Source organism: Egretta garzetta, unplaced genomic scaffold (genome assembly GCF_000687185.1).
Source record: "Egretta garzetta isolate BGI_Z169 unplaced genomic scaffold, ASM68718v1 scaffold353, whole genome shotgun sequence".
NCBI lineage: Eukaryota > Metazoa > Chordata > Aves > Pelecaniformes > Ardeidae > Egretta > Egretta garzetta.
The window spans coordinates 1,600,285-1,625,054 of NW_009259307.1; the positions used below are offsets into that span (position 1 = coordinate 1,600,285).

A 24,770-nucleotide genomic window follows, 5' to 3' on the forward strand; every position below is an offset into this window, starting at 1 on the left:
CAAGACATATGGGACAGAGCTCAGGTTTGGGGCAGAGCTCAGGTGCTGGCTCTCTCTCTGCTAGCGGCGGAGTGTGACAGAGGTGTTGACAACGTGGCCACTGAGACTGGAGTATGACCTCCATCCCCAAACGAACACAGCGTCTAAACAATGGAAGAGTCTCAAGAGGTTCCTGTGGCTTCAGTGCAGGCAGGAATTCTGCTTCCCAAGAGGTTACTATATGCTTGCACCTGTAGTAATTTTTTGGTATGTTCAAGGGCAATACCAGAGGTGCATCCTCCCTTCACCTGTGCAATGAGTGCAAACTGAGCCCATTGGAGCCCTCTGATCCCACCGTTACCTCCTCTGTCTCAATCTCATTATTTCAGTGTCTCAGCTCTTTGCCATCTCCTTACTTACCAAGTTCCTACCACTGGCTCCATTTCATTTCCACCAACCATTTTATTCTTTTGTTCCTCCATTTCAGTATCCTTTTTGCAAAAGCCACATCTGCAGCTTTGAGACCAGGAATCATCTTTAACTCACTGAAACACACAGGACTTAACCTGATAATTTAAAGTTGGCTAGAGGCAATTGGCAATTAAACCCATTCTCTGGTCCCATAAGCATGTGACGACATTAATGGCATGCTCTGCAAGGCAAACAAGTCCCCCATGTGACAAACAGAGCATTCTTTGTGAAACTATTTGTTTGGGTGCTTCAAGAGATGGCATAACTCAGTTCTATAATGTGCTGGCAATGCCAGAGAAATTAGGGGCCTCTTGCTGTGACAAGTCCTTTTTATTGCAGAGTTTGTGATGGATTTGGTTCACTGATCACACCCAGTGTTTGTAGGAGGCTAAGGGGATGAATACAGTTCCTTTTAACTAATGCTGAGACAGGATAACTGTTGTGCTTCCCCAAATACTGCTGCTTTGTAAACGGTATGATCATGGGGAACTATTCTCAGCAGAAGGGGGAAAAACCCCCTTACAAACATTTCTGTTATTGATGAGACAATACAATGAAATCTTATGCTGACAAATACTTTGGGGGCAAATAAAGAGAAAAATCATGAACGATATCTTTAAAAACTTTAGTGGTATTACCATGTTTCTGGGTACATTGTTGTTCTCTTGTAAACTAGAAGATGCGGTATCAGTTACTCACCTAACATTTAGACTCAAATTCTGAAATGTTATGCCAGTGAAATAGCCATATTTAGCCTTTGTAAAATATATTATTAAGCATATAGTGAGTGCATAGTGCCTTATCTTTATCCATTTTTTACAGGAGACACTCTGAAATGTCATACATGTCTGCTAATAATGAACTTAAACTGAAGCTGGTTTATAAATTCAAAACCTATTATTGAGATAATTTGTTAGACAGTATTATTGGTAACATATATTCTGTTCATCTCTCAGTACACAAAGAAAAGGATTCATACTTCAGCAGATGTTTGTCCTAGCTAAATAAAAAAATGCACAAATGACAGACCTTGAACATATTGACTTAGCCATAGGAATGACATAATGTTTCTTCAGAAAAAAAGAAGTAGCTTTTTTTTCTGAAAATTACATTTTTTGCTGATTTTTTCTATCTCTCTCCTTTTAAGTATCTTTGATTGTCTCTTCTACATACAGAGCTTCATCAAACATAGCTCTCTTTTTCCTGTATTAGCTGGTACTTACATACTAATACAGTAATGCATAACCATTTGACCACATCCACAGCATCATATACAGGATATGTATTTCATTCCCCATTTTTCTTCTCTTTCCATGATCTTATTTTACCAAAGGCCATGGACAGGCCACAGGAAAGTTCTAAAAAGAAGACGACAATCTTTTGTGTGACCATTTAAAAACTAAGTTTAGAATTCAAATTATTTTTACTTTTCTGTTTATGGACTGTAATTTATGCTGTAGAAAGTGAGCTCCTATGCACTGTGTAAACTAGAAAAATGTCAGGACAGAATGCACCATTGTCTATGATGCTACATTTATCAAATTGTCCTTAAATTATAAAACCAATCTAGAAGTGCAACTAAAACAGTTTTTCCCAGAAAAAAAAAAAAAAGGTAATTTCATACAAAGGTTAAAAGCCTCTTGTTCCTCACAGAGTCACAGATTTGCAAAGATACATGTGTCTGTGTAAAAAAAATGGGTGAAAATACACTGAAATTTCTGTTCTCAGACCGAAATTTTAAATTACATAAGTTTCATTGCTAGTCCAAAATTTGGGAAGCGACCTAAATTCTGCCCTTGTGAACTTTTTTGATATTCAGTTGATGTAGCAACATTGTTAAGATGAAGATTTCAACATGAGCAAAGCTGTATCCCAAGCACTTCCTTTTGTCAAGTCCAAATATCATTACTCTTGCTGTTAGGTACCTGTTTAGTGGACAGTTGTCACAGACAAATCTTCTAGGGCTGAATAGGCCTGGGTTCACCCATAATGTTCTAAAAACAAACATAATAAGGCTGGGTGTTTGCCTGTCTAATTTTCTAATTCTGTGATAGGATCTAATATCAGTCTGCTAGTTCAGGAAAAAAAAAATATTTACTCTAGAAAGTACTTACACTTCTCGAACATATTTATACTACAGTGAAGCCTAAAATTAGCCCCTGAATAATTTTTTTCCTTCAACACGGCTTCTGGGAAAATCCAGGCTTAATAACTAAAATAGGAGGTGTGAGTGATCAGTGAATCTAGGTGATGAGGCACTTGCTTTTATCTTAATAGAAATGTTTTTCTAAGAAGCAGAAAGTGAAATTTTGCTAGTTTCATTCTTTCAATATAAGAAAGCTTCCATATACCCCAGCACAGGCAGGTAGGCAAAAATAACTGTGGCATATCTGATACTGAGATTTTGAGGAGGAGTGCCAACTGGATATGATTTGCCAGTCTTATCGTTTTTACGGGTACATCATGATGATTTTGTTTTAGGTTAATTGCAAATTATATTACTAGAACTTATGCCTACAGAAATAGAGCTATTTGTTCGCTTTTGATTAAGAAGATGAACAGTACCACTGCAATGGAAAAACAGAGGTTATGAATATTCAATACTGGTAATACCCAAAGCATAAAATGACTAAATACAATATCGAGTAAAATCCAATTTACATCCATGGCTGACCAACTGATGAAAATACAGGTATCTCTGGGGATAAAATATCCATCTAGTATAGTGTCTTTGGTAGTACTGTGGAAATAACAGCATGCAACATTCATGTTCACCTTGATCTACCTTTCATACACATCCTTGGTTGATGAAGTGTTGTTACTGGCAAATTAATTTTCCAGTGGAAATTTAATTGAATTCCTTTCCATTTCTTAAATTATAGAAGTTTAATTTCAACATAAATAAAAATAATTTTCAATAGAACTCGTTTTCATTTCTTCTCTTCGTCTTCATACTTGAGCATGTTCAGAATACTAAAGTAAACAGTATGTCAAATTGCACAGTGTAGTTTCCTTACAAAGAGAGAAATGAAAACTCAAGAATTACTTTCTTTTCCTTAAGCTCATTTGAAATACAAGGTATTATTACTATGCCTTCTTAAATAATATAAAAATCTACTTTATAAAGCATAGTTGCAACTATAAGAAATGTGTAGGATATAGGTGCAAGAAAAAAAGAGTAATCAGACAGTTCTTGCACTACTGAAAATAGTCTCATAACCATGAATGTAGGACAACCTAAGTCTTCAGCTTCTAAAAACATGCCCTTATTAAATCTGAACGTGCTATATCTTCAAGAGTTCCCATTTTCTTTGTATTAAGATTTGAAAAACTTTAGCTAATCACTTATGAATGAAGAGCTGTAAAAGTCACCTATGATGAATGCCCAAGCACTTCATAAAAGAAAGTTTCCCTGGAAGGCATTGAAGACGTGTCCTCAAATCTGGGTAGCTGCCTCCACCCAATGTTTTCATCTGGTTGTGCAGAAGTAAAGACTAATGCTGCTGAAAGAGACATAAATGTGTTTATAAAACATATGCACTGCAGCTAGAAAACATCTGGCACAACTAGAGTAGAATTGTAGCACAGAAGCTGCCTCAGGAAACGTAATCTTTCCCTGTCTAAAATTCTGCTATGAAAAATGATAAAGGACTACAAAAATCTGAATGTTTCTTTGCATACAGAGCCTGTATAATGATGTTTTCTACTTTTGTCACTGAGTGTCCAATTTTAAAAGGTAGAGTTTCACTTGAACTATAGAAAAATAAGACTAAACATGTGTTCCACTTTACAAATCCAATTTGTCTGTGGCCAGAAGAGAAGGAAATGGCAGATGCGTTTGAGAATGGATTGGATTCTTCATTCTGGTCCAGCTGGAATACTGGACCATGGTCTAGCAGCCTTACTCATGTTGATTATTCTCTTTATATCTACCTACGGAATAAGTACAAAAAAAGGGAATCAGATTTTTGTAACTGTAGGTGGAACCCACACAGGCAGCAAAGCTCACCTAGGTGGACTAACTCTCCCTCTAGTCTTTTAAAACTGCCAGTTTTTCTCCATTGACAAGAAGAAAAATGAGGCGTGTGCTTCAGAAGGACTGTTTTGCTACATATTTAAATCTTAGACCCAAGTGAAGTCCTCAAAATAAACAAATCATATCTCATATATGTGTAAAATATTTTTATACAGGCAAATTTTCAGACCATTTACCAATTTCCTACTGTATAGCTTTCTGGGCTCTGGGAAAGAAGACCAGAGTAATCCAGTTGTAGCTGTATCAAAACCTGTAAAATTAAACATTATATTTTACCTTAGATGTCATTACAATTATTCTGTAAAAAAATATTTAATTGCCATAGTGCCTGCCTTTGGCCTAGTAAGACAGAGATCACTTTAATGAGCGTAAACATGGACCAACACATGTACAGAAAAATAAAAATATTTAAAATTTTATACACATTTATATTAGCAGTGTGATGCAAATGGGGAAGGGGAAGAGGAAGGAGAAAGGGAAGAGATAATTTTTAAATAACTTGTATGTGTTCATTTTACTACTCCAAATTTGAATTTGTTGATGTAACTAAGATGAGTAACTTTGATATTTAACCTGTAGGTAGCTTTTTAGATTGAAAGCATGGTCTTGATAGGGTATACAGTGTTCTATGTATCTGAAAAGTATCTCGTACTGTGGGGCTTAGATATGAATTCCTATATTGCACCTTCATTAAAATTAAACTTGCAATTCTAATATTCAACAACATAGTTAAGCAGTTGGTGGCATTTCAAAAAAGTTAAAAGAAAAATTAAGAAATTACTTGCATGCAAAACACGTTTCTGTATTTTACATACAAATAATTTGGTTGAATTCGTCATGATGGAAAAAGACAGAACTCTTATGTAAGCACTTAATATGCCACACCAGACATAAGCATATTTATGATTTTGATGATTAATTAAAATGGCCTTAAACCTCATCTATCATTGAAAGACAGCAAACTATCTCTGTTGAAAACAAGTTATGGCATCAGCTCTTAAAAAATTGTTTTGTTTTGTTTTGTTTTTTTGCTTTACAATATTATTTTAATGGCTATAATAAATAATGTCCTGGAGTACACAAAACCAGTGCAATAGGATGTATGTTAAGAGGGAAAGGGTTTTTTTAAACCTATTTTATACTACAGAGAGACTAATTGAAAGTAATTGCATTTGATTTATGATAATATAAATGCACAAAGATGCTATTTTTAATATCTCTTATGATGTAAAATCATATTTGATCTTAGAAGATTGTGATTGCATGAGTTTTTTGTTTAAAAATAGATATTGATATTATATGAAAAACTGGCAGCTTATATTTTAAAAAATATGTTGGCAAGACTATAGTAACCAAATTTATGAAATTTATCTTTCTTTATAATATTAAAAGGGATGGTAATATCTTCTTTATATTTTGAAATGATTGTAATTTTATTAATCAGTAATGAGAAATATATTGAAAAGTCAAGAAAATATTAGAACAAAGCTCATATCAGGTATTCAGGAATTAATTATACTGCCATTACAATAGACTTCCACAGTTTCCATCAATTAGCACTACAATGGGCTCAACATTTTTATTTATTTCACCATTTCTTTACACCCTAAGCTATCAGTACCATGACACATAGTATTACTAACTTACTAAACAGTCAAACTGCACCCAGTCTTTAAAAGAGCAGTTGTTAATAATAAAACACATAACACTGCAGTCCATTTTCATGGCATATTTTGCCAGGCGTTTTGTATGGATTGCCATAATTTAATTGCCTTCTATTTTATCAAATCTTTCAAAAGCTGAAACACAGAACAGATTTTAAGTCTTTAAATTCACGATTTCCATTGAAGATAATTCTCTTTTAAATGGGGACAGGTTAAAATCAGATGCAGAACAGTGCAGGGTTAAATCTTTAATGCTTAAAGTAACGGTAATTCACACTCCTCTCTGCCCTCCCTGAACTTTCTTGAGCTGCAAATTAAGAGAAAATCTCATAGAAACAACCATTAGCATGAGCAATTGCACTCTTATTAATACAGATGGGAATTATGCCATTGATAGTAATATCAGAAGGATCCAGACCTCCTAAGCGGTGCTTGAATCTTTCCCTTTCCCTATGTCAACCAAATAGTGAATTAATGTCTCCTAGAATATATTTAATTTTGATTGAATATGACAGTTATTGGATAGTAAACTCAGGAGTTTTGAGAACTAATAAGGTAATAAGGATGCAGGGACCAAATCAACCCTTCTGTCAGCCTTTCAAAAGCTTTCCAATTATGTGTGATCTTCAGATTGCATACGTTCTGTTCTAAATTTCAGCTGTGAGTGGGAGCTACAAGCATATGTCATTAGTAGGACTGTAAGTAGGTTACTACATTTCATGCATTGTGTACTATACAGGGCTTTTTGCCCACGTTCTGTGTATAAATGGATCCAGACTGAATATTGACCCTACAGACTTTGAACTTCAATAAAGAATTGTTTGTGGATCTTAATGCATACTCTCATAAAAATCATCCCTGCTGAGATCTAAAACAAGAGCTAAACTAACGTGGGGTAGTTAAAAAAGAATCCAGATCCTTTTTTTGTGAAACATATTCTACTTTGTTCTGTGGTGTTGTTTCTTCTAGCTCAGGACCACCCAACTCTCTGTGGTTCCAGATATCCCCTATTTCCCGCTGTGCCTTTTGCTTCCCCTCTTTGCACAGTGATATTGAAAAGTTGAGCTTTTTGAAATTAGTAAGCAGTACTTTGCAGGAAAATGTCTACAGAATCCAAGAACAGAATCTGTGTTACTGTCACCTTGTTTTGTGTCAGTGGGATTGATAGGTGAAAGCTCTGTTTAGCCAAAATCTAAACATCTTTTATGAGCTGTATAATCAGACTAAAATATTCAAAACTACATGTTTTTCCAGTCTGCAGATAAAACACGTTAATTTTTGCCACTTTGGCTGTTGTACTGCATGTTGCACAAATTAGTAGACAAAGAAGGGAGAATTTTGTATTTGATATTGTATATTCCTCTAAATTTGCTTAAGGTGAATATTGATTTCTTAACAAGAGAAAAGATGCATTCCATATATTGAAAAGCTTACAGCTTGAAGCTTTGGAGATACTTCAGCAAGTATACAGACCTAACAAAAAGATAAAATTAGAAGATATTTGGGGGTTGGAAAAGAAAGCTGCTGATTCACCACTTTTAAATGTTGACACTAAAAATATCAAAGACCTTAGAAGGACAGCTTTTCTTGACTTGAAACCTTTTTCTGTTTTGCAATCTCTGCATAGTCCCAAAATTGTTATTCCCTCAACCCATTCACTGTTTTTTATGCCTTTTCCACCTAAATGCTTAAAATGAGTTTTGACTTATTTTTAAAGGTAAGCAATTATTTAAAGGAATTAATTGTCTAGCTCTTAAGGAATATTTCTGGCTAGGATACATTATCACAAGTTCTTGTCATTTTTCTGTTTGATATTTGTTCTCTAAGGTTACTGGAATAATGCTTAAAGTGCCCCACTACACTTTCTCATGCTTTCTAATAGTGAGAGCAGGAAGAATAGGGGAAAAAATTGAAGACCCCAATAACTGACAAAGTAGTAAAGAAAACATACCTTTCCAAAATATAAGCATACCTGCCTCAAATATGTCATTAATACTGGAAACAATCTGCTCATTTGTCAACATAGCTTCATCACTTTGACTTTTTTGACCTTTGCATAGTACAATCAAAGTATCAGTAATATCTTGAATACAGTTCTACAAACCAATATGTGGATTATTTGTTTATTCTTCAGAATTTAATACAGGAAGGATATTTAAAAAGTGCACTTTAGATAGAAGATGATAAATTTTTCCATACCTGAACATTGCAATTCCTCAAGAAAGTGAAGGACCACGAAAAAGTGACAAATTGTAATTTTTGTTATTTGAAATCAAGGGAAGACCAAACCTTCTCACCTGATCATAAGAGAAATAGTGTTCCTGAAACTTTTCTTGTTTTGAGCACAAGTGAGGACACATCTCAGTTTATTGTCACGAAGATGATGAAAAGCTGGGTCAAGATCTGCAGCATTGCTACAGCTGAAGGTCTGCATGACCCTATGGCTGGCTTAAAGAACTGTGAGGAACTCCTTCTCACTTTGGTTGTACCTTTTTCCAAAACACAGGTTACAGATGACACTTGCTAAACATCTGATGAGGAAGGTAGCGAGATCAAAGCTACCCACTATGTCTGAGAGGTCCCTAAATACCCTCACAATCTCTGAAACTTCAAAGTGTATCTGTTCTTGTAGCAAACAAGAGCATGTGAGGTTTTTGTATGCTCATGATGACAGATTTCTTAGGGCATTTTTTTCAATCTTCTTATGGACATTCCATCCTCCTCTATATTTTTTACTGAAACTCACATATCTGTCATTTTCAGATTGGGAAAAATTATAAAGATCTGATCTGCCAACAGAGCTTTCTCCATGTATTTCTAAAGCCTGTGTGAATGTGTCGGTTGGCATGGATCACAGCTTTGTTTGAAACATGTCTCCATATTTTTCTCTCTATTTTGTTAGTATTATATGAGGATTTTCTCCAAATTGCAGCAAGTTTCCAGTAATGGGTCAAGGGGTTGCACCCAGAGGCCTCTTCATCCTTTTCTAACCTGTCTTCTTCCACTTTATAGCAACAAAGACACCTCCAAATACAAGTAGCCCTATCAGGTCATAACTGTGCAACAGTGTTGTGAATATTTCTGTATATGGTAGATTCTGAAATAAAAAGTGTTCAACACAGTGTGTGTCATGGCACACACAGACCAGCTAAGAAGCCCACATGCTTCTATGAGAAGCAAAAGAAAAACCTAGCTATTGCCAGTATTGATTATAATTCTACTTATACTTAATAAAACTCATTCAGAATTAAGAGGGTGTCTTATGCACTGCGTGAAGCCCTTGAAGTTCCTTTTACTTTCTATATTGCTATGAAGCTAAAAAAGTAGTCTTCTTCCTTCATTCAACCTTAAATAAAAGTCTATCTCCTTTTATGATTTTTTTGTTGTTGTTATTTCAGAATATAGAAAAAAAAATCAAACAAAAAAAGAGCTGCTATAAAGGAAGGACAGTTTTGCATGTGGATATAAACTTTATGGTTTTGGAAGAGGAAATATAACAGAAGCTATGATTAAGTACAGGTGCATTGCAAATTTCAAGTAACAGCTGTACTTGTAGATATCTGTTTCTTTCATTTTTATCAGATGAAAAACTGCAGGATTATACAGGCACCAGAAAGAGAAAAAGAGATCCTCCGTCAGTAACACATTTGTAAGAATCTTCAGCTGCCCTCATATCCAAAGATGCTGCTGCTGAGACATAATATTCATTAAAGAATAAACAACTTACTTGAATCTTTTTTCAGTGTACAATTCTCAAATGCATATCAGAAGCACGTCTGTTCCTATAGACAATTGCCCCCAAAAGATAGACTACATATTCTTTGATTGTTCTTTTTTTACAGTTAAATGAATTATTATTCCTCTCAGTGCTGCTGAAATTGCTATTCATTACAATCATGTTATCTTGCTTATCAAAAACATATGCAGCATATGCTAGATGTATAATTTTTTGCTATTATTATATGACAGTTCAGTAAGAAAACCATGAAACTTTTAAAGTAGCATACCATTACAGTCTTCAGTTTTAGCAAACACAAAACAAACACAAGTTCCTCAAACCTCCCTTTTTCTAACTGAATAAATAATTTTTGTATATTTCTTAATTAGTATACTATCATGCAACAAGTAAAATTATATCATTATATAGCATTGAAGAACTATGATCAATAGTTTATCCAGAGAAAAACAAGTTATTAAAATCAAATAATTGTAGAAATATGAATAGATTATGCATATATACACAATTCTTTACATGAAGACTTTAGTCTTACCCAGTCTAACATCTGAAGAAATTCAGTATTTTAAGTACAGTCTGTATTCTCTTTTCAAACTATGATTATTAATTTTTAAAGAGTGAAAATGTGTCACTCCTGATTCTGTTCTGCTTCTTTTGTGGAGGTAGACTTTGTTAGGAAATAATTCCTTTTCAGGATGTGAGTGAGAAGGCATACTGACTTGTTGCATTGATGGAAATAGGTTGTACCTTGATATTTACAGCCAGTTCCTTCAGAGCTTCTGCAGCTGTTTGAGGCTAGACTGAAAAACTTTCAAATACCCTTCTGCTCCTAAATTTTAGGGGAGGAGAAAAAGGGAGGAGCTGGTGACGCCAGAGAAACCATAGAAGAGAGCAGTAAATTACAGAGCATGCAGACTGTAATTCACGCAGCTATGTGCAAAATAAAAGTGTGCTTTGCAAAAAAGATTCCAAAGAACAGCTTAAACTGCTATGAAAACAGAATAAGGTTCTTATCACAGGAGTCACATTGGCTGTGTGATTTTCATTTGTCCTCTGTGCTGCATTTCTTCTATGTACTTCCTTTTCTGAGAAGCAGTAAGTTTTGCTTGAATCAGAGTTAGCATTTTTCTACCTTTTTTCATCTGTGTCTGATTTGTTATTTTTGTGACACCTAGATGAGAACCTTCAGCCCCCTGGCAAGTGCAGCATGATCAGTGCAGCGTTATTTCTGCCTAGTTAATGACTAGAGTAAAGGCAAGAGATATATATGTGTCCTAAACCCATAAATCTTAGTGGATATGCCAGAAACATTGCAGCATAAAGGTGTAAAACTTTGCTGGCTTTCTTTATAAAATATCATTGCCCCCTTACTGAGGGAAAACAGCAACTGAACTACCAAAATTTTGGGACACAGTACCACAGATGGGGACTTCTGTTTCCCTTTACTACATGTGTCCAATGTAAGTTTCCCCTCAGCTGTGAGAGCCATGCTCAGCCTTCACCTGTACTGGATGCATATCTAAATAACATACTGCTTTACAACAATTATTCTAGACAAGTGAACCATATAAAACTTTCCTTCCCTCACAGCATGAATGAAAATACAGACTAATATATTTCCTTCTTTAGTTTGTTCATTATTTTTTCCACTCTATATTTAAAAGAATATTGATTTTCAAGAATCCCTACTCTAAATGCTTAACAAATCAGTTCACAGGCACAACACACATGCAAAAACAAGGTACGCCAAAAGAACTACAAAAATGCAGGGATTCTTTACAGCATCAGAGGTATGCACAGCATATGTGAGCTGAAGTCAGTGGGCCAAGAGACACCAGAAGCAGGAAAATGGCCTAAACTATAGCCACTAAACAGTCCCTGAGTCTGAATGCAGTTCTGCCTGAACAGATGTTTTAATCTCTTGACGCTGAACTTGGTGTGATTTTAAAATTGAGTACAAGTGAAATTTGTGCTTGTAGTTTACCTTTATGGGAGAAATGAGAGTCTAAACAAAATAACCCTACCTTTCAAACCATAAGGAAGATTTCAATATGTGTTTGATGCCCAATTAAATCATGGCCTGTTCCTGCTGGGATCACCTCATGTGTATCCAGCTGCAGTAATACCCATGTTCAGAAAGGCTATGGCTCCCTTTCATGTCAGGTTTTTTGTGCTTCATTGGGAAAGAATGGTTAGTGTGTACCTTCACATTTTAATGACTTCAATTTGAAAGTAAGCACACTCACCCATTATCTATGTGCATGCATGCCACTAAGCACCAAAACATTTGCTTTTTTAAAAAAAAAAAAAAACAAAAAAACCAAGAATGACACATCAGCCCACCTTGTTCCACCACCCAAGGGAAAAATCTGCAAAGTATTACATTCCTTACATGTTCAGAAAGGCTATGGCTCCCTTTCATGTCAGGTTTTTTGTGCTTCATTGGGAAAGAATGGTTAGTGTGTACCTTCACATTTTAATGACTTCAATTTGAAAGTAAGCACACTCACTCATTGTCTATGTGCATGCATGCCACTAAGCACCAAAACCTTTGCTTTTTTAAAAAAAACAAAAAACAAAAAAACCAAGAATGACACATCAGCCCACCTTGTTCCACCACCCAAGGGAAAAATCTGCAAAGTATTACATTCCTTAAACCAGAGGCAAAAGGTACTGTTCAGGCTGTTCAGTTTGACGAAAGCCATTGCAAATTCGATGGTTCCCTTAGGCCTGAATTACCACCATCAGTACTTACATTCAGAGCCACTTAGGTAACAAGAAGGGCTTCTTCAAGTACATCAGCAGCAAACGGAAGCCTAGGGGAAATGTGGGACCACTGCTGAATGAAGCAGGTGTCCTGGTGACAGAGGATACAGAGATGGAAGAGTTACTGAATGCCTTCTTTGCTTCAGTCTTCACTGCCAAGGCTGCCCATCAGGATTCCCAGTCCTTGGAGGTAAGCAAGCAAGCCTGGAGAAAGGAGACCTTCCCTTGGCTGAGGTGGAACAGGTTAAGGATTTTTTAAGTAAGCACGACACTCACAAATCCATGGGCCCTGGTGGAATGCACCCGCGAGTGTTGAGTGAGCTGGCAGACGTCATTGCTGAGCCACTCTCCATCATCTATGAAAGGTCGTGGAGAACAGGAGGGATGCCTGAGGACTGGAGGATAGCCAATGTCACTCCAGCCTTCAAAAAAGGCAAGAAGGAGGACCCAGGGAACTACAGGCCAGTTAGTCTCACCTCCATCCCTGGAAAGGTGATGGAACAACTCACTCTGGGTGTCATCTCCAAGCAAGTGGAGGAAAAGAAGGTGATCAGGAGTACCCAGCATGGATTCACCAAGGGGAAATCATACCTAACCAATCTGATAGCTTTCTACGATGGCATGACCGGCTGGGTAGATGAGGGGAGAGCAATGGATGTTGTCTACCTTGACTTCAGCAAGGCTTTTGACACTGTCTCATATAACACCCTCATAGGGAAGCTCAGAAAGTGTGGGTTGGATGGGTGGACAGAGAGGTGGATTGGGAACTGGCTGAATGGCAGGGCTCAGAGGGTTTTGATCGGTGGGGCAGAGTCCAGTTGGAGGACGGTTGCTAGTGGAGTTCCAGCAGTGTGCCCTTGTTGCCAAGAAGGTCAATGGTATCCTGGGGTGCACTCTTAGAGGACTGTGGCCAGCAGGTCGAGGGAGGTTATCCTCCCCCTCTACTCTGCCCTGGTGAGACCCCACCTGGAGTACTGTGTCCAGTTCTGGGCTCCCTGTTTCAAGAAAAATGAGGAACTCCTAGAGAGAGTCCAGAGGAGGGCAACAAAGATGATGAGGGGACTGGAGCATCTCCCCTATGAGGAAAGGCTGAGAGAGTTGGGCTTGTTTAGCCTGAAGAAGAGAAGACTGGGAGGGGATCTCATCAACACATACAAATATCTTAAGGGTGGATGTCATGAGGATGGAGCCAGACTCTTCTCAGTGGACCTCAGTGACAGGACAAGGGGCAATGGGCAAAAACTGAAACATAAGAGGTTTCAGTTGAATATGAGGAAAAACTTCTTTACCTTGAGGATGACAGAGCACTGGAACAGGCTGCCCAGGGGGGTTGTGGAGTCTCCTTCTCTGGAGATATTTAAAACCCGCCTGGACGATATTCTGTGCAATCTGCTCTAGGTGAACCTGCTTTAGCAGGAGGGTTGGACTAGATGATCTCCTGAAGTCCCTTCCAACCCTTGCCATTCTGTGATTCTGATTGCTATTAACAATCAAGAGAGCCCCCTCAATGGAGCCACTCTGACTGTATACCAAATGTATGTCTCCACAGGAGGAGTCTGGACTCTTCTAGTTTGAATCCCTCATAATTTTTTATTTTTGCAGATGTTTGTAAATAAAGAAAAGTCTTCCATGAAAAGCCGCTGCTGAATTAATAGGAGCAGATTTTGATCAGACTGAAGAAAGATCTGTCAATCGCAGTTGAAATCTTCCAACTCTCATCTTTTATGTCAAAACCATGGTCAAAACCCAAGTTAATGTCCACTGAGTGATTGCATCTAGAAGACGTCTGGGACAGTATGACTGGGACAGTGTTCAATCTCATGAATTAGCATTGGATAAGTAATGTCCTCATATCCTCATGCACATTCAATCTAGCGCAAACATGGAAAATCTCTTTCTAAAGCAAATGAAGACTCAAGTCTTGTCCTATGAGATTCTGTAGTTAATTTGCACACACGATTTATACTCTGGCTCACCACTAACAAGGTTTGCACACTGAATAAATACATTTTTGGAATGAGAGACATTTTCAAATAAAAATTACTTGTCATAACACCAGTAAGATAGCTTTCCCACTTCATATTGCACCAAGTGTCATTTAGAGAACAGAAAGGTTGGCAAAAGGCCAGCAACCCCATACAGCCAAGTCTTGGCTATCATAAACACTAATAAATAATTAAACAGCAACTAAGCAATGAAGTTCTTGAGTGGTGAGTTCAGCTGACACAGCCTTTCATGCCTGCAGCAGTTCTCTATTGCAGCAGTAGGCATGGCTGGTTGATACCTCTGACTCCTGACCTCTTGTCTACCAATTTTTCTGTGCTTTTCATGAAGGAGGTTACAACTTACCTTGGAGTGGGACCACCAAGGTAGCTAAAGGTTGGAGCACCTGACCCGTGAGAAGAGACTAAGAGAAAGTTAGGGAGAGATCCTCCTGCTGCCTTCAGCTATCTGATAGGATGTTGTAGAGAAAATGGAATCAGACCCTTCTCAGGGGTGCAGAACAAGAGGATGAGAAGCAACAGGAACACAGGAAATTTCAGCTAGATTTGAGAAGAAAATTTCACAGTGGGATGGTCAATGAGCAGGCTCCCGCAGATGCTGTGTGATGTCTATCCTTGGTGATATTCTGAACTCAACCAGACAGGGTCTGCCTGCCTGAGCAGGCCCTCCTGTGGTTAAAGGGTTTGGCTCACCCTCCAGAGGTGCTTTCAAACTGAAGTTATTCTGCAGTTCCCTGGTAGCAATTGAAATTCCAGTGGACACAACTAAATCCACTATTGTCAGGTGCAACTATTGAAAACCCCCAAGACAGACCACCCTAAAAATCTGAGGCATTTAAACAGAAGAAAAAAAAAGTACTGCAAACCATTTTTTGCTGGAAGATTTGGTCTTCTGTTTTCATAAGCTTTTGAAAGTTCAACTTTGTAAGCTTTCTCTGCTTTGTTGATACAGTTAAAATACCTTAATATTCTCTGATAACCACATGATTTTATAAATACTAGCCTGTCAGAAAAAATGATTCAGTCAGTAAAGTTCATTGCAAACTGCAGTCACAATAAAATCGATGGAATTGACAGCATTGAGTAAGAACCTGAGGTAAGACTCTTGAGAACATGCATTGATGAGGTCTCTGCCTAGCCCTGTGAAATGCAGACTGAGCAAATCCCAAGCCCTAGTTAGGTGCATAGATTTTAAACAATGAAATAGTTATTAGTTTTAGAGAAACAGTCATTGCTTTAATTCAGAGACTAATACAAATAGGAAACCTGGTTATAAAGGCTCCCAAGACATAACCCAGCTAAATTTCTAAGGTTTGTAATCCCAGATACATGTAACTAAATGTATTTCCCGGGTATCCTTGCTTCCTTTGCTTTCTGAAGTGCACAGGTTGTATTCCCAATAGCAGAAGGTTTCTTTAACCTAAAAGGTTAAATTATTGGCTTCTCCTCCACAGAGACTTTTTACTGTACGGTTCTTGCACATGGAATCGACTCGCAGTTCCAATAATTTTTATTCAGCTTAGTTGCTTTTATTTTAATTTACTTTTATTTAGTTCATTTCTGGGGTTTATTCTGTATTTGTTGTACTGGAACACATCTTTTGTTAAGTATGAATTATTTTTAAAAGTGGGTATTATGTAAAAAGTATGAAAAATGTGACTCTAGAAATTTTTTTCTTTCATTTTGAAGATTTTCATAAAATCAAGTTATTCTTTTTTTACATTACTGTTTTGATACCAATTTGAGATTATATATTCAAAATGTGAAATTACATCCATGATGAACTCTGAATGCAGAGTTTTTTACATATTTAAGTAAGTGTTTCATTCTTTAATGTATAAAGATTTTCTTGCTGTAAACAGAGGAGCTAACAAACCCAGGTTTTACTCACACAACCCAGATCACACAAGGGACTGCACATCTATAGAGGGAAATAAGTGCTACAGAGAGTGCTTCACTGTCTCTATCATTAAAAAGGAAAGCAGTAATTTTGCAAAATAAAGAGCTCACTTTCAATTAAGGCATTCCTAAACATCCCCATGTTTTGACTGAAAGCTCCCCTCGACTGTTACGCTGAAAACTACATTGACAGGCGTATAAAACCCTACCATGACTCTTCTGGGAATGGCGTCAGGTCATCACAAGTTAAATCTCTTGCCTAGGCAAGGTATGAGAGGTCTGACCTTGTCCTGGTTTCAGCTGGGATAGAGTTAATTTTCTTCATAGTAGGTAGCATAGTGCTGTGTTTTGGATTTAGTACCCTAAGAATGTTGATAACACACTGATGTTTTCAGCTGTTGCCAAGTAGTGCTCAGACTACTCAAGGACTTTTTGAGCTTCTCCTGCTCGGCCAGGGGCATAACAAGCTGGGAGTAGAGCACAGCTAGCACAGCTAACCCAAACTGACCAAAGAGCTATTCCATACCATATAACATCATGTTCAGGGGGTTAGTCGGTCGGTCGTGGGCAGAGTGACCGCAGCTCAGGCAGAGTGATTGCAGCTTGGGGGGAGTGATTGCTGCTCGGGACGGGCTGGGTGTCGGTCAGTGAGTGGTGAGCAATTGCATTGTGCATCGTTTGTTTTATATATTCTGTATATTCTCTTACTATTATTATTATTCCTATTGTTATTCTTCTCTCTTATTAAACTGTCTCTCTCTCAACCCAAGGGTCTCACTTTTTTTTTTCTCTGATTCTCTCCCCTATCCCAGTGAGGGAGGGGGGAGTGAGCGAGTGGCTGCGTGGGGCTTAGTTACCAGCCGGCTTAAACCACGGCCTCATCACAGCTCCTGGGAAGCCTGGTGACCATTGCATAGAAGTTCGGGGCAACTGCAGGAAGGATTAATGAAGTTGCATCAGTGTGTGTCACAGCCTGTGACCAGAGTTAAGGCAAGATTTTTGGATAATAACAACCTCTCTACCTGCAAGAACTTATGTTTTCCCCTCCATGGAACAAGTCATTCTCTTTACCTCGTTGTCCGCAATGGCAAAAACTGGCATCCCCTGGCTGTGATTTGGCAATGAAAGAGTGCCTACATCCATCGAACATTCTTTGAAGGTTTCTTAATAGTAGGTCATTTCATTCCCACTTTGGACACAGAGACTGGTCAATAATTCAGGGAAGCTCAAGCTCTTCTTCACATTCTGTGTTAAGCAAGCAGTGCTGTGCCTTGCTCTCAATGGATACTGTGGAAATTAAACTTCCCTGAAATTTTCTGGTCAGGGAACGTGAAATAACAGAAAAGGTCACTTTCAAAGCAAACATTCCAGACTGAAGAGACTATAAAGGCTATGCAAACATTTTCTGAAAATGGAGCTATATTATTCACCTCTATTGGAAAAATCCTTCTAAATGTATTTTACAGTATTTTATAAATAAAATGATGGTTCAGAAAAACAGAAAGGATATTCTGAAATACAGAATGTATTTCAGCATTTTTTAGTTACTTTTCCAAGTAACAATATTTAAAAATAATGAAAGAACAATAATCTGCCTAAATCACTGAATTCTGAATTCCTTATTTTCTTCTCAGCCCATGGCACTCACTTTCACGCAATAATTTTTCTATAAATGCAGAAATTAATTTCAGAAACTTGTAATAAATTATGTTAGAGATATAGATTTCACCTGGCTTATACCTGTACTGCCAAAAAAACCAGACAATAAGGAGATTGCTCAAAACAAGAATATATTAGAGATTTTAAAATTTCTCTGTATTTGTGTACACACATGATCATAAATGGAAATAATCTTCTTAAAGCAGAGTCTGAGACCAAAGGAATTGGTACAGTCCTGAGCAGAATAAATAGAGAGCAGAAGCACACAGATAAAATTGTTGTGGTCTTCCTAGAGCAGCTGGGGTTTCTTTTTTTTTGTGGTTTGGGGAGTGTTAGTTGGTTGGATTTGGTTTTTTTTCCCCCCTGATAAATTGACAGATGTTTGATATTTACCTCGACAAAGCAACTTCCAACCAAAAGATTCTCCCAGACAACCCCAGGGAAACCCATACTTAGTTTGCTGAACATTTCTCAGGTTCTGTGACCCATTGGAAGGAAACAAGTTTTCTGGAGACATCTTGTTGCATCTTTGTTTTCTCCACAGCTTGGAAGGTGAAACAGTGGCACAAGCATGACTGCAGGGACTATATTCTCCAAGGGAGCGTGAGGTACAATTAGTCTTTGATCCTTGAAGATCCTGTGGATGCATATGCAGCCCAAATGTAACCTTAAATGCTCTACAGTCCCCTGTGGCTGTCAGCATAGTGGAAACAACCTCTAAGAGAAGGTCTACTACAAGAAGATACTTTAAAGCAGGAAAAAGAAAGGTAAAAAGAAAGAAGAAACTGACGTGGTGCCCTTGAAATGGGTCAACAGTAGACCAGAGTAGAGCTGTGGCCAGCCTTTGGGCCATAATTTTATGTAACAGTGACAATATTAGGTTGTTGATTTTGATACATTCATTCTGCTCAAAAAACATACCTACTGTAGCCCAATTCCTATAGAATTAAATGATAGACCTCTATTTAATGTCATTTTTGCCATAATCTGCTTTGGGATCCTGTACACAGACACAGAACAAGAAATACATCTCTGAAGAGACGCATTTGGGACGTTTTCCTTGCATAATTTCTAGACTATATTCAAATAGAATTATCCTCACTGTCTCAATTTTGAAGAAAACAACCATGTCTCGAAGACTGACCACTTTTTTTTGTACACCACAAGGAGGTGCAATTGATCTTTTTTAGCCTTTTTTTCTTTTTTTTTTTTCTTTTTTAATTTTGTCTGCCATGCTTTTGATACCAATTAATGTCCCATGAACTTTGATGTTTTTCTTTGACATTTCCTTTTTGGCCTTAGATGAAAACAGTATGTAGTTGATATTCCTTCTCTTTCGCTCTTAACTAAGGTAACTGTGACCTGATCTTTGGGCAGCACAGCTACATTATTTTCTCATGAGTGTTTCAGTTTCCTCGCTAACCTCACACCCTATGTGCTGCTTGTGCTGATGCAGGAAGAAAAATAGATCACAAGAAAATCCCCAAGTCATTGTCATGATATAGAGATTTTTTTGCTTGTAAAAAGTGTGGAAGTCCCATTGTATTGGGTTAAAAATAATAAAGGATGAAGTTCATGAGACAATTCTGCACTGTAAGGAGAGAGTATTAGTTCAGTGTGAAGAGCATTTCTGGCTGTCAGTTCTGTTGAAGTTATTGATAAAAATCTGCATTACATATCTTGGATCAGTTGTCATCCATCTTGCTCTTTGATATGGTAGATAAAAAAAATTTTCCATTTGACCTTGGCAGTGTCTATCATCTATATCTTGCATGTACAATCAACTACTGGTCTGATTTAACAAGTTTAAACAGCATTTATATGTAAAAATATTGCTGTAACCCACCAGGCAAAATCAGTTGTGTTTGTATTTAACTGTATTTCTATAATATCTCTTGTGTGGTAGGAATAAAATAAACTTTTCCTGAATGTTGTCTTTCATGATTTTACGGATATGGAAAACACAAGGCCAAAACATAATGTCCCAAAATATTTGCTGCTGATAGCAACACTAATAGAGTTGAAGACAAGTACACGAAACACTTTACAGTCTCTGAGATCATGTCAGAGTACTCTGTGTCATTACTGACAGACTACTTTTCATATTGACGCACAGTTGCTTTCTTCAGCTTCCTTGTGCTAACTGCCAAGAATCTCAATTGTTAAACTCACTTTTATTTTTTTCTCTGGAAATGTGTTGCCCTCTTTCAGCTGAACAGTTAACTGAGCCTCATGATTCAGCAATATTTTTTTTTTTACTCATGTTTTCCAGTAGGTGGAAAATCTGAAGACACAAGCAGGACTGCTCCAAAGCCATTCCCTGAGCATATCTACGAAAGCTGAACAGATATGCTGTTCCCCTTAGAATTTATGTAATCATTCTTCTGCTCACAATACCTTACTTCTTTTGGTCAACACTTCATCCTGAATATTTTTTTCAGCTCTTCCTTTGAAAGACACACTAACAAGACTAACCTGACTGAGCTGGTAATATCTTCCCCCCAAAACTCTCTTAAGCAGTGCCTTAGCTATTGCATTTTTGTATCAGTGTTTAGGCCACATTACTCAGTTTCCGCTCACACCTATCCACGTGTTTTGAGTGTGTTGGCTTTCATTGTTTCAGCTATCTGTTCTCACAGTTGAGCTTTATTGTTTCATCTATTTACTCTGTGTGAAAAGGCATGATTCCATTGCCCTGTGACTTTTCACTCAGCCTTTCTATACAATAAAGCTATATTCCCTTTTGTTCCTGGCATCTCTCATAATTTGCTTATTGCTAACCTTCCTGAGGTTAATAGACTCTATTAGCTTTTCTTTCCATGATGGGAACAGATTTATTCTGTGGTTTTCAAGTTTTAACTTGTTGGTTTAAACAAAAATTAAGAAGAGCTGGTTGTATTTTTCATTTTCTTATCCTCAAAACACAAAAATGTATTTAGAAGAAATGTGAATTCTTATTTTTATTTTTAAGGGGTAGGTAATGAGCCTGGACATAATAAGAAATTCATCATTCGTCTGGTAAAGATAGGACAAGAACTGTACTCCTAACCCCTTGCTGACATAACATTTTGTTCCCTGTCCCTCCATGATAAGTGCCACTCCAAAGACTTCTATTATGGATACCATTTATTTATTCTATATCTAGGTAATAGTGCTGGATCCATCCTTATTACCCGCACTTGTTGTACCACAAGTTGAGCTGATTAATCTGTCTTAAAAGTCAGTGCAAACCTTAACTACTCCCTAACAGTGACAGCTGCTAGTAATCATTGCAGTGATCACTTGGCCCTGCAGAGAAAGGTCATCTCAACAGCTCTATGCCTCTGTTCATTTGCTACCCCAAAATGAAAACAACATGTTTGCAGAAAGCTGAAGCTTAATTTGTGCTTGTACTCCAAGTCTCAGCTTCAAAACAACAGGTTTACCCCAACAAACCAGACCTCTGCTACTTTCTTTCAGGGATCTGCTAGCAGTTAAAAAATGAACACCAAAAGCATTGCTCTGAGTGAGACCTGTAGCCCATCCAGTGCACTTAACCTGTCTGAGGGGTGACACTCACTGGATGCCACTTCAGTGATACCCTTTCCTGCATAGAGCTAGGAGCTGCAATTATCAGGGCAGGTGCCCCTTCTGTTGCTCGTGGCTCCCATCATTGCTTATTCAGGCATATTCAGTGGAAAGGGTTGGGGAAGTAAGTGGTAGTTTTAGCTACTGAATGTCCTTGCAGTTGCAATGTGATCATTTTTTCAGCCTGTTCATATAGATATTAGTTTTTGCTTCTCATGGAAAGTTAAATGTGTGAATGACAATCAGTTCTTTAAAAGATTATGGATGATGAGAAATCAGACAGATTAACCATTTAATTAAAAGTTCAGTCCTTGAGGTTAAATAGTTCTGAGGCAAGGGTTTAATATTTGGAAATAAGTACTTCTGTATCATATGAAAAAAATTGTGGTGAAAAATATGTGGTGAAGTAGGATACATATGAAGTTCACATTAAAGTAAACTCAGTTTGGGAATATCAGTGGTCCAGAAGCAATCTCTTTGGGCACAACTACATAGCCAAAGAACTCTCTCATTTATTGGGAGATCCCAGGCCACTACATTTGTTAGTTTATTTTCAGTTTCTCTTCCAAAGCAAACTAGTGAGCTGCTTCTGACACAATATCCAGGTGAGGTCTGGAATACATCTTTCAGGGAAAAACCTTGTAAAATTGTGAAGAAACTTTCAGCACAATCCTAGCAGGCTTCATTCCTTCTTGGCACCTGTCTGAGCCACAGATACACTTGGATAAGAGGAAAACAGCTTCACATTATTTCAAGCAGTTTGGACTGAAACTGCATACATCGAAAACAGCACCTTAAAGGCATGGGAGAGTCATCCACAGTGTGGCTAAAGCCACTCTGCACTTCAAAGGCTAGTCTTAAGCAGTGTGGTCAAAGTCAGTTCAGTATCATTCAATCCCAGGGGCCAAGGTTTCTCTGGAACAGATGATTTAGGGTGTCATGACACAGCGTGGTGGTTAGGAAAAGGAGAGGTTTGGGTTTTTGCGGATTGTATCATACAGAAATATAGTGTGAATTACTCCCAGCTGTCTTCAGTGAGAATAAATTGTGGAATACAAATGGTAGATGGTGGGAAAAATAGAGGAAGGAGTGGGAATCCTCCAATTTCTCTCCACACCAAGTTAGCTAAATAGAAACACTGAGCCTCCTGACAGAAGTCTTGGACTGAAGTCCCAAGGACCAGGGTTTTCAAATTGTAAAACAACCTGATATATTGCCTCAGCTTTTACAGGTGTCCTGGAGATAAAGGCCATGGAAGTCTGAGCACTCCAGCAAGCCAACAGTCAGAACTCCAGTAAGGATTCTCTTCTTTCTTTTGCCTTGGTAAACCAGCAGTTATGACTGACATTCTTTCCTTTGCCAAGAAAATCCTTATTAGACCAGTGCGGTGCTATGGGGAGAACTCTCCAGGCAGGAATTTTGCCTCAGGTTAAGTTCCACCTCCTAAACTGGAAATGCAACTCTAATCCTTCCAAAGGCAAGGCATACATCTTCCTGTCTATTCAAACAGCCCCTTGTCAACTGTGACTCCTTTACTCCTTATTCTGCCTCTTTAAATATTACTGTACTGTAATGGAAATGCATGCTGGGAATGCAAATAAATGATTTCTACCTACTTCTGCAGTCATGCTGATAGAAGGGTCACACTACACTGTGTCACCCAGCCTTCACTGAAGACTGTTCTAATGCACCCTCAGTGGATGCATTCCAGGATGTTCTTATCCTCTAACTAGTTCAAATACTTCTAATCATACAGTAATTATTGCTCATCTCAGTGCAGTACAGATCACTGAAATGAAGTACTTCTTGCCTTTACATTCTACTCACACCTAGCCACTATATAAGAGATAAAGTATAAAAGAGTCCTCACATCTTCCTTTGTATCATTCCTGGAGGAGTACCATACTTTCAGAGAAAAAGTATTGCAGCAGCCAGTTTTTACCCTTTGAAATCATCAGTTCAAAGTTGCCAAAGTCACTCAATTTTTGCAATGTTCACAGACTACAGCCCAAGTTTTAATGGCTTCAAGTTAAGCAGTAGTAGATATTTAACCTCAGCATTTAAGCACAGATTATTTTAAATCTCTGGCAATGTCTTCAAAAAGCTTGTGTGGCAGGAGTCCTAGTTTCTATTGACTTCTATGTATCTCATTATCTCAGTTTCTTATTTACTTTGCTCCGCCACAGATCTCCTCTAAGTTTTCTGATTCACCACAATGTTACACTACTTTTTACTGAATCCACCACTATGCTTAGCAAAATGGAGCAACACAGTGGCGTTACCAATTTTTAATGAATTTTTAATTTTAAGAGGTTTGAGTAATAACATTACCAAGTCAATTAACACACATAAAATAAAAATACACGGGCAAGCCTTATACTGAGTTTGAGTCTGGAAATGTACCACCCTGTGAGTTGAAATCAGTGCAAAACTTTAGCGCTTTTAGTGGTTTAACAAAAAGCAGATGCAGAAGACAGTCCAGCAAGGCAAGTAAATCATTAACAGTCTGTGAACATGAAATTGCTTTATGAGAAGATCAAGGAACTCCCAGACATTGCTAAAATAAAACACCAATACAATTTTACTCTTAGCAGATAAAGAACAAAGTTCATTCTTATTTATATTAGCACCTGAGCTTAAATTGTGGTTAAAATCATCACACCACCACTACATCAGAATCACTTCACTGATGTATTATTTATGTAACGATCTGGCTAAGAGCATGATTTCCAGCTATCGCTCCTAAATATAGGCAGTGTTTAAGCTACATATCAACACACAGAGGCAGCTTTACAGTTGTGCTGTGTCTGTATAGTCTTGAACAGGGTTCTAGACATTTCTCATACAGATACAATAAAGACAAGCATAGTAAGCAAATATGAATGAGCAAAGAAAAACGCTGAGATGAATTCTCAAGGTATGTATAGTAAAACTGACACTCCCACAGAAAGGGTAGAAAATATTTTCAATAGCTGTCACCTGGTTCATCT

General features: G+C 37.6%; 1 protein-coding gene across 1 annotated transcript; it reads right to left on the reverse strand.

The window, feature by feature from the left end:
• Positions 1-2,233: 2,233 nt before the first annotated feature.
• Positions 2,234-9,094, reverse strand: LOC104123831 (cytochrome P450 1A1-like; the record flags this gene model as incomplete). Its single annotated transcript, XM_035891732.1, is given in 7 exon segments — positions 2,234-2,521; positions 3,112-3,190; positions 4,356-4,383; positions 8,123-8,246; positions 8,448-8,488; positions 8,491-8,732; positions 9,006-9,094. Coding segments are annotated over 7 exon segments (891 nt in total), but the record flags the coding sequence as incomplete, so codon positions are not given.
• Positions 9,095-24,770: the final 15,676 nt, after the last annotated feature.